General features: G+C 42.6%; 1 protein-coding gene across 1 annotated transcript; it reads right to left on the bottom strand.

Annotated features, from left to right (window-relative positions):
* On the bottom strand, nt 1–9,633 carry LOC119743379 (galanin receptor type 2-like). Its single transcript, XM_038219767.1, has 3 exons — nt 9,232–9,633; nt 1,726–2,021; nt 1–1,201 (listed from the first exon to the last, which is right to left on the bottom strand). Exons 1-3 carry the CDS (start codon nt 9,482–9,484, stop codon nt 473–475), a joined length of 1,278 nt encoding a protein of 425 aa, XP_038075695.1. The 5' UTR covers nt 9,485–9,633; the 3' UTR covers nt 1–472.
* Between the last annotated feature and the right edge of the window lie 473 nt (nt 9,634–10,106).

The raw sequence follows: 10,106 nt of genomic DNA, 5'->3' as shown, positions 1-10,106 counted from the left end.
GGGGGGGGGGGGGGGGCTTCGTGCCCAGTGTGACATTCAAACAGTATACAACGAAAGTGAATGGGTGCATACGTGTACACAAACGGGCACGTAATTACGTCAGACTATACACCAAACGTTCTGTGTGGATCATGACACGGCCAGGTTACCAGACTACGGGTGACTGATGTGAATAGACTGGTACCGTAGTCCGAAGGAGATAAAACAAAAATACATCGTCGGGGAACCAGAGTCCCGCTCTCACACGTGGTGGAATGGTATCGGTAAAGGCTTGAAATGGCGCGTAAGTAGGCCTTGCCTATATCCCTTCCGTTTTCACAATGAACCGTCTCAGAATTAGAATCTTAGTTTCGTAAGTGAGAGGTTCATAATTATAAGGTCGCTTGTTTCTTTGGCCGGGAAATGATCGGTAACATATAATGCTCACACAAGTGAAGAAAAAAAATACCGAGTTCAGTGCCATGGCTGGCACTCACATCACACTGTCAAATCCATGATAGTGATCGACTTTTCCCTCATCATATGCTTGGTTGTCGAAACCATAAGCATGGTCTTGCCCAACATCGTTCACATCGGAACTCCCTACTGGCTCCTCGTCATCAGCGACTCCCGCCTGCGAGTCACGCTCTATACCGCCCTGTCCCACGCTGGCCGAGGCCTGCTGACCCGAGACAGACTCTCCCTTCCCGGCGTTGTTGCTGGAGGACCCGCCGGCACCACCCTTCGTTCTGTTCCCCGGACAGAAAATCTGCATGCAGGACCTCCTGAAGCTCACGTTGACTAAGGAGTACACCACGGGGTTGAGGCAGCAGTTGGCGTATGGGAGGAGGAGCCCCACGTTCTTGACCAAGGGAGAGACGTCAGCGGTAGCGTACTGCCGCACCAGGGTGTAAGTAGCCAGGAACACGTAGGTAGCAACGTAGACCCCGAATACCAACAGGAGGGTCCGGGCGGCCTTCCAGTGGCTTCGCAGGTGTCGCCCGGCCGAGGTGCACTGGCGGAACTTCTTGTTGTTGCGCCAGACGTAGCCCACTACGGCCGTGTAGGTTATCGCCGTGGCCAGGACGGGCACCCAGAAGAGAACCACGGAGACGTAGATGACCTTGAAATTCTGGTAGAAGGAGCCTATGAAGATCGTGCGACATGCGAAGGGGGTCTTGCCCACGAAGTTGACGGTGTACTCGCCGACTTCATACTTGACCTATAACCAAGAGAGAGAGGAAAAGCAACAGGTAAACATGATTTTCTGACGTACATTTTGTAGACCTCTAAATGTCTAATCATAAGGTGGATTTTAGAAGAAAGCAGCTTTGCTAGTTTGAACATTCAGTGGTATGACCAGTGAAAAGACAGGAGACATTTGTTATTTGAATATTTGTGTACAAATAATGTTAAAGAATGGAATGCACATGTAGCATTTTTACTGAGATTCATTACCGGTCAGTGATCAAACTTCAAGAAATCCAGATTCTCCTGGACATGGAGGGCGCAATGAAGTTATGAAACCTCTGACGGAGTTATAAATTTAACATTCTTAAATTATAATACATATAACTAATAATACATATAATTAACTAACAATGAGGTAACTTCATATAAAACCAATGTAAGCACAGAATTCCTTGTAGGCCTATAAAAGATCTGTTATACGCACATAATGGGGATCATAATCATGTAATAATTACATGGATAGCAGAACAATGGAATCGGACCGATTTTTCTTACTCCGAAATTGATGGCGCAGGGCGCGGCCGTGGCAGCCGCCAGCCCCCACACCAGCAGGATACAGAGCCGGGTCCGGGCCCTGGTGCAGCGGGCCCGGTACACCAACGGGTGACAGACGGCCAGGTAGCGGTCCACGGAGATGGCCAACGCGGTGAAGGTGGTCAGGTTGAAACCCACGAAGCGAGCGTAGCGGTGCAGGACGCACTGGGCGTCGTGGCGCCAGAGGAGGGGCCAAGTGGCGGGGTAGTACTCGGTGACGTGCAAGGGGACCACGAGGAGAAGAAGGAATAGGTCACCTGTCGAGAAGACGGGAACAGACAGGATGAGATGCAAAGGTAGAATCATGACAGAAAAGATTAAACTAAGGCAACTAGTTAACTAATGTAGGTAATTAGAAAAACTTGGATAACTAAGGTAACTATATAGTGCCCAAAACGTGAAAGCTTGTGTTGTTAAGCAACTTATTCCATCACATAAGATTTTAAGGCTTCTAATAAGCTGCCATGTACATGCAGTTATACCTTATGATTGTCGGCAACTTTAGGCTTTGAAATATGAACCATAACACTTTTGCTTCAAACGTACACCAACTATAGTGCACTAGGCCTAGGCTATTCTCAATTGACAAGAAGTTGCGGTCGAATTTCGCTTTTTTTTAATTATTATTATTTTTTTTTTGGGGGGGGGGGGAGGGGTCATCAAGTTTAATTTTTTTTTTTTTAAATATTGTAATGCTCCTTTTTAAGTTAGCTTTGCGAGGAGATGGTGGCTTTAGCATGGAGACGGTAGTGATGTACAGGGCGACCATAAAAAAAAATGCAACCCCAAAACATTTGTCTTAAAAAAAGGAAGGTAGATTTTTATGTTTTGGGTATCAGATTAAAGCTGAGAGCTTTTTCGTTCAAATACTGAAAAAAAATCATGAAAATAGCACTTTGGATTGCTGAGAAAATGCCATTTGTGTAAAGGCAGTAAGTTTTCATCCGGTACACAAGTTCTTCAAACAGTGAAACATTTGACTGTTATCCTTCTGTGCAATTATCCTTCATTTGTGCAATTTTTTTTAGTAAGTTTGACATATTTATCATGCTGTATTGGTAGTTATGCCCTTCCCATCATCCAATTTTTTGCGTCCGTCTTTTTTTCGAAAAGGTATACCATGGAGATGCTTTGGTGAAAAAAAATTGTGCTTTTGTCCACTGTGTCACGATTTTTTCACTAAGGTACCTCACTAATACGGAATGCGCGTGAACCGTTGTCGAGAAAGTGAGCCTGAACTGGGGAGGAGGTGACACTTCGGCAGCTCGCAATGTCTCGTAATACTGTTTGGATCGGTCACTGTCCAATTGTACAAGAATCGCAGATACAATGTAGTGCACTGTACTACTGAAGTTCACAATATTGTGGGAGTTTGGCGCCCGATGAGAAGTGTGTAACAAGATCTTATTTTTTTTAGTTACATCATGAATTTAATAACTCGCGGGGATCCCTTCGTTATGCAAGGACTTTCTGATGACATACAAGTGCGCAGCGAGTGCGATCGCGAAAGTTCGCACGCTAATCCCAAGTTTTTTAATCCGCTTATTGTTAATCCCCGTCCGGATTGCTATGATTTCTGGAGCACAGACAAAACTACGGGTTTTTTTTCTCTTCGATTTACTGGGCGTGGGTGGACAAACTTTACCACTAAACATCAAGGCGCATTAGATACTTTTCGTCGTTATGAAAGACGGGTCTGGACGAAGGGGAGTTGTGTGGAAAACGATAGGGGATTTTTTTTTTTTGCGAGTCTCTTTCTTGGCTGTGAAAATGTCAATCTGATTAAATAGTTTATCGAGGAATAGCATCTTGGTGTGAAGGGCGCCGTCTCTCTGCGGGTTTTACTCCCTGTCAAAACGCAAGCTGTAAAAATAACCAAAGGATGGAATTAAAAGGTTGCAAAAAATGTGTTAGTACGTTCTCTTTAGTATATTTTGATTATTCTCGAAATTATGAAAAAGTGAATTTAAGATGAAGAATCGAATATATTTAACGAACACACAAGCCCTTTATGGTATTTATTCACGTGAACGTCTCCAATGCTTTCTTATTAGGTTCATTTAGAGGTTAATAGGCCTACAGGCACTATAGACCATTATCATGTTGCGGCCATCGTACTTGTTTCCATTCAATTCACGTAACCAAAGCGAGGCTGGAAAGAAAAATACCAAAAACAATTCAAAACGACCTGGGAAATGATTCATAGTAGACGTCATTTTTTACCAAGAAAAGGTGACATTTTGACCCTGAAAAGTAGCACATCAAATCTGACCAGGATTCTGGGTCACATCTGGCCCGGAGCTTTGGAAGAATGCACTCCTCCAAAAACAGTGAAATGATAGAATGGGATTTCTTTATAAACCGAAATAGGCCTATCTGAAACTAAGTCCGATATCTATTATGAATTGGGTGTGCGTCACTGATATCGAGATTAAATATGTATGTTAGAATAAAAATAAAAATGCAGTTTGAGAGCAAGGAGTCAAATATCACTAAGATCATTTTTGCGAAATGGAAGTAAAAGGGGGGGGGGAGGGATTTCACTTCAAGAAACTGCAAAAAAATAATAAAGAAAATTTTCTTGCTTCCAACGTAACTCCAGGCCGTGGGATTTGTTATGTAACTCGCGTATCTATTCTTAAATACGTGTTTTATTGGCAACGCAAAAACATCTTTCTTTAGTAATGTTTGTTTACAGGGCTTAGGGCCTACGTGCGTAAAGCGCGCATGAGAAGTCTTTCAAAAATCACGGCCATAAACGCCATAGTTAAAGGGCCATAATTGTTGCTTTTAGGCATTACAATGAATCACTGCTTTCCTTTTTTCAAAAGCTTCTTATTTTGTTGATAAATTAAAAAAATAACAGCTTCCGGATAATGTAATAATGCATTTCACTTCATTGCGACGACCACCGGTATGCTTGAAATGCCTCGTTTATATAGCCACGTCTTCGCATTTGACACGTTCGGCTCATCATTGCGTGCAAGTCGTGCATGGCGCAACAAAAGGCATTTTCCACTTTTGTATAGTGTTGCCAATAAAGCCTTGCACGTGAATAGTTCGTGCAAAGGGTTTGTTTGCAGGAGTTAAGAGAGAAAAAAATGATGCATTATTGTTTCCCCACCTCTGTAAAAAGGGCTCGTGCAATGAACATCACACTGAGACGTCCCTTTGAGCAAAATGCCTCTGTAGTGCATGTTTTGAGCAAAAGTCCCCTGAACTTCATGAAAATAATGAGACACTTTTTTTGTTTGATTTAAATAGTATGTTAGTGCTCATTCTCATTATTTACAAAGGTCCATGTGCTATTTCCTGACAATTGATGAGGGCGCTGTTGCCGTTTGCACACACTAAGGAATTTCTCTCTTATTTCCAAGTGTGAGAAATTCCGTATTCGATTAAAAATTCACACCCCCCCCCGACTGAATTAAGGAATCTCACGTTTTCGAGTAAAATTCATTCAATCGATCGTAGATTGAGTTTCCACTCGATTGACTCTTTTTCTTTTTGTCATTAGATTATTTCAATGTAAGTTATTATCAAAATGAATTAAACTGCTTCAAACTGCATGCTGACTGTATTTACCTGAAATAAATATACGAATACGATAAAAATGGTCCTGAATCATCTTAAGCAGTATGAACACTCATATCTTATCATACGGTCACTTTCTTTTTGACTCGCCATGTATTCATCTTTTCATTTGTGATAAACACAAATAGAGCTACTGCCTTGGTCACACATAAATAGAGTTTAATTGCCTGTCTCGTCTCCTTCCTAAATGTCAATTGCATTTGCATGAGTCGAGAAGAATTGTGTTCCATTAATCGCTATATGCTGTTTACGGCCATCACAATAAACTATTAATAAATTGGCAATATGTCGTACTTGTTAATCACTAAAATATTCAAGTAAATTGCCCAGCAAAGTAGCTGATGCGGGCGATACGATGGCACGGTACAAAACACAGAGAGGCGTGGGCACTGGGCCATGAATCCTAAGAGTGCATCTCGCCCACCACATTCAGGTTGTGACAGTGCCCTTCTATTGTGTCGGCCATATTCTCAAAAAGGCTAATGACGATGATGACGGTGGGCAGATTAACAGAAGATAGATCAGGCAAATATCGTTCATCAATCTTCTATAGTATATGTAACGTTATTGACATTAAACAAAAATAAAGTGGCATTACATTTCAGCCTTAGCCAGGCCTTCTTCAGAGGTAAATGACAGAGGAACAAGTAACAAACATGTAGGGGACACACAGACATGCAGGGTTGGAAGGAGAATCACAAAGAGGGATGGTAGGGGGGGGGGGGCAGACCAATCCATATCTGGCTACCATCTCTCAATTTTTTGGTCTACATGTACAAATCTATATTCCATGACTGAAATTTTTAAAAACAAATCAATATTTTCTTGCTCCAAATTTTTTTCGAATCAGGTTTACAAGGAGGTCCAATGTAAAATTAAAGTTGCATTTAAATATCCGTTAGTGGTCATTGCTGAAACCAAGGGGTGGCTGTGGAGTTTAGGGTCCGAGTTCCTATAACAGATGAAACATCCACCTTTAACTTTTTACCTTTGTCAAGTCTCAACATGTTCAAGTTTTGCAAAAACTAGTACAAATTGTCGTACTCCTAAGTTTGAATTTCTTCATCAGATTTACACTTTATAGTAGATAAACAATATAAAAAAAAATATATTGTTTAAAAAGTGGCAAAAATATATGGAGTTCATCAAATAAGGTTTTCCCCTTCTTTAAATTAGGTTGTTTCCAATTGTTTTAATTGATCGTGACAATAACACATTCTGTTGCCATGTTGTAATTTAAGGCATGAAGCAAATACGAAGAGCACTCGCATGACACAATTAAGCAGGTACAAGTGATTCCTAACTTTCAATCACTTCCTTCACATCCCCATGAACATCAACATCTCAAGGACAGAATGTTCAGCTGTAATTAGTGTCTTGTTGTTTATTTAGATTATTGTTATTTATTATCCGCGGTCTCGGTCTCGGACCAATTCGGTCTCGGTCTCGGTCCGCCTTGAAGGGGCTGGTCTCGGTCTCAGTCTCAGTCTCGCAACTTCAGGTCTCGGTCTTGGTCTCGGTCTCGGACTATCCGGTTTTGACTGCAACACTGATCAGTACTAATTGTTTGAGTGCGACGCCTAAACGGCGCGGGGTTCGGGGCCCGCTTGATATAAGGGCCCCTGAAAAAACGGATTCTAGGCGCCCTGTGGTGCGATCTGAGGCAATTTCTGACGACTGCTAAAATTTTAACACAAGATCATAATTTAAACATCTTTTTCGAGTTTGGAGTCATTAAATCTGCTGTTCTGAGCTATAGAATCAAATGTAGGCTACATATTTTGTATTCAGGGACGAAAATCGTTGGGGAACGACATCAGCCCCCCCCCCCTCCGTTCCCCCAACGTTCGACACCCTTGGTTGGCACCGTGCTTCAGAACGACAGACTTTACACGTACATTTTATACGTAGGGACTATGCATATATGTTGTACAGCGTCAGTTGGTGAAATCGAAAATGCTGAGAGAGACCCTAAAACTTTAGAAAAAAATATCTGCGCGTGTGGGTGTGTGGGTAGGCCTATGTGTTTTTATGGCACACTGCGGTATTTTCGTAGGCCCTCCCCCAAGTTTTCGTAGGCCCCCAAGTTTTCGTAGGCCCCCACATTTTTCGTAGGCCAAAGGGGGGGCTGGACTCCACATTATACTAGGGGCGCTCAACAGGATAAAGATGTATATCAATATGTATACTCGCGCTTACATGTTTAAAGCTTTGTACTTTGTTTCTCCACTTTTCAATGCTACTGAATACATTTTAGTTGTTGGGACGTTCGGAAAATACCTCAAAATCCACATTTTTTTCTCATCACGAAAAAGTGTGTGTGTGTGTGTGTGTGGGGGGGGGGGGGGGGGGGGTGATTCAATAGCCAATCCCCCTGGTCAAAAAAGTGTGGGAGATATATACCCTCCCCCCCCATCCCCCAAGATTTCACCCCTGCTCCGGCCACGGACACAAGTGTAGCGCTTGATACCGTCTTTGCATTGCTAGCATGAAAAACAATTATTGTAATTACCAATTTGCGCAAGAAGTTCCCGCGTTTTACATCAACACGGTATCAGTCGCCTCGTTACAGTTTATTACGCGTATTGTGAATAAGCGCGAAAAACAAATAATGAGAAATTTTCTGGCTGGGTCGCGTCCGCCACGAAGTCAGCCATTATTCTCCCAACCTTCGCTATCCGAGCTGCACTTATGCTGTAATTGGTACTGCATAATTGCTCGTGTAATGAGAAAATAACGAGGACCGCTGGTGTTAAATTTCCTTGATTTGAAAGCTGTGCAACAAAGAAACGCCTTCAGCTTAACGAGGAGTGACTCGATGCTGAATCGAGCGCAGTACAAGTCCTTCCTGGATATTGGGGTTTTTTTTGCAATCAAAGGAATTATTGTGAATGTTTTGGTGTTAAAATCAATATTTAATTAACATTTGACCCAACAAAAATAAGCCTATAATGTGACAGATTGTTTTTTTTTAAATTGTCATTATAGAGGTTTATATAACATAAAAACCATAAAAAAAACATATACACATATGTACAAATAGACGTAACAATTATGAGAAAACTTACAAGAGTACACGTAACCAAGAATAGAACAACAAATTTGGCCTAATTAAATAATGCACATGTTTCTAATGTTGCCTCATAAGCACTTATTTTGTAGGGACATGATGATTACGTACTAGCTTCATTTACAAATATTCATATATTATTTTTGAAATGGTGTTGTCGTCGGAGTTGCTCTTAAAGGAGAAGCCTCTAATGCTGGGGCGGTTGGTTGAATTCCGCCCGTATGGTAATCTAAAAAAACACACCAAATTTTTGGATTTCTTCAATTTTGGTTTGTAAGCATCATATCCAAATCCATGCTAAGCATAAGAGTGTTTCATATTCCACACGCGTGAACGAGCGCGTTTTCCTTGGCTCTGAAAGGGTTGAAGACCAAAATTTAAAATAGGCATTTTATTTCAGGTAAGGCCAAAAAAATAATAAGTCGGTCTCTGGTCAGCGCGCGCGTCGATTTTAATCATGCTCGTCGATCTTTTTTTTTTCCAAAATGTTCCGCGGTAGCTCCAACAGCGCCCTCTATTTCCGCACCTCCTCAATTGTTTTTACCAAAGGGCACCAAGGAATGGGAAATTGCACCAAGGCAAATGATCGAGAGCACCAAGGCAAATTATGGAGGACACCAATGTACATGAGGACACCAAAAAAGCAAAATAGTACCCCACCTTGTCTGTACAATCCAAGCTTGAAGAAATAAGAAAAAAAAGAAAGAAAAAAAAAAAGCCGCGTGGCCGCGTCAATTCCGGAACTTTGGTCTGACCAGAGACCGAGTATTTTTTTTTGGCCTAATCAAAGTTATACAATTTACCTGCAGCTAGGTTGAGAATGTAAAGTGCCGAGTTGGATCGCCGGAATGCCTTGCTGCTGTAGACGACAAGAACCACCAGGTTGCCTAACACTCCAAACACGCTAACGGTCGTTAGAAACGGGACCTCCCAATGCTGTTGGCCCTCTGGTAACCCTCCTGCGGAATCGTCATCTCGAGCGGTTGCGTCAGACACCGCGGCCCCGGTGATTCCCACCTCCCAGCCCCATGAGGAGGTTGGCTCCGTACCGCTCATGGTGTCTCCGGTCGTTGTGAAGAACGGCGCGTGGATTAGCAGTCGGTGACCTAAGTATTAGCTAACGCAACGCGTATAAGACGCCGCGCGACAGGCGTCGTGTGGTTGTGTTTCCGGAAATGCCTCTCGTTGCCTGATGTGAGTCTTGACGGTCACATTGCAAAACATGTGAATAACGCCTGACTCCGGCCTTTGACGTTTTGTATACACATTGTCACGTCTGCTTCAAGCTATAGCGATCTTAACTTGTTGCGTCATTGGGTACATGACATTGGGCAACGGCCGCCTCATGGTCTCATTGGTTGTTTAGTGGCGATTCTCCCTTCCAGCACTTCTGATTGGTTAAGCTCACCGCATGCGCACAGAGACCGAATAACTTGTCCTCCTTGGAGGTCATCATGACCAAACAACCGCGCTGGTCACTTTCTGACTTCATTCCCAATGGCAGCACGGCAGAAGGCAATTACTCTTTGTGCAATCATGTAAAGTCACTGGTTATAATGCGCATGCTTCAGTTCTTTATTGAATAATTCTCGGACTTCCCTTAAAGACACGTGCATGTGCATGTACGAACATTGGTAAAAATGCGGAAACGGCCCTACCGATTCAATGAAAACAAGTA

This window comes from Patiria miniata, unplaced genomic scaffold, assembly GCF_015706575.1.
Source record: "Patiria miniata isolate m_02_andy unplaced genomic scaffold, ASM1570657v1 HiC_scaffold_6, whole genome shotgun sequence".
Classification (NCBI taxonomy): Eukaryota; Metazoa; Echinodermata; class Asteroidea; order Valvatida; family Asterinidae; genus Patiria; species Patiria miniata.
Note: the sequence above shows the minus strand (reverse complement) of the source record. Positions and strands in the feature narration are given on the sequence as shown.

Bases quoted from the DNA above. Each gene is read 5' to 3' on its own strand.
- LOC119743379 (XM_038219767.1), bottom strand. From the start codon at position 9,484: ATGAGCGGTACGGAGCCAACCTCCTCATGGGGCTGGGAGGTGGGAATC. The intron at 2,022-9,231 runs GTAAATTGTATA...TCTTCTCGACAG, and splicing joins CATTCTCAACCTAGCTGCAG to GTGACCTATTCCTTCTTCTC. The intron at 1,202-1,725 runs GTAAGAAAAATC...TCTTGGTTATAG, and splicing joins CCTGCGCCATCAATTTCGGA to GTCAAGTATGAAGTCGGCGA.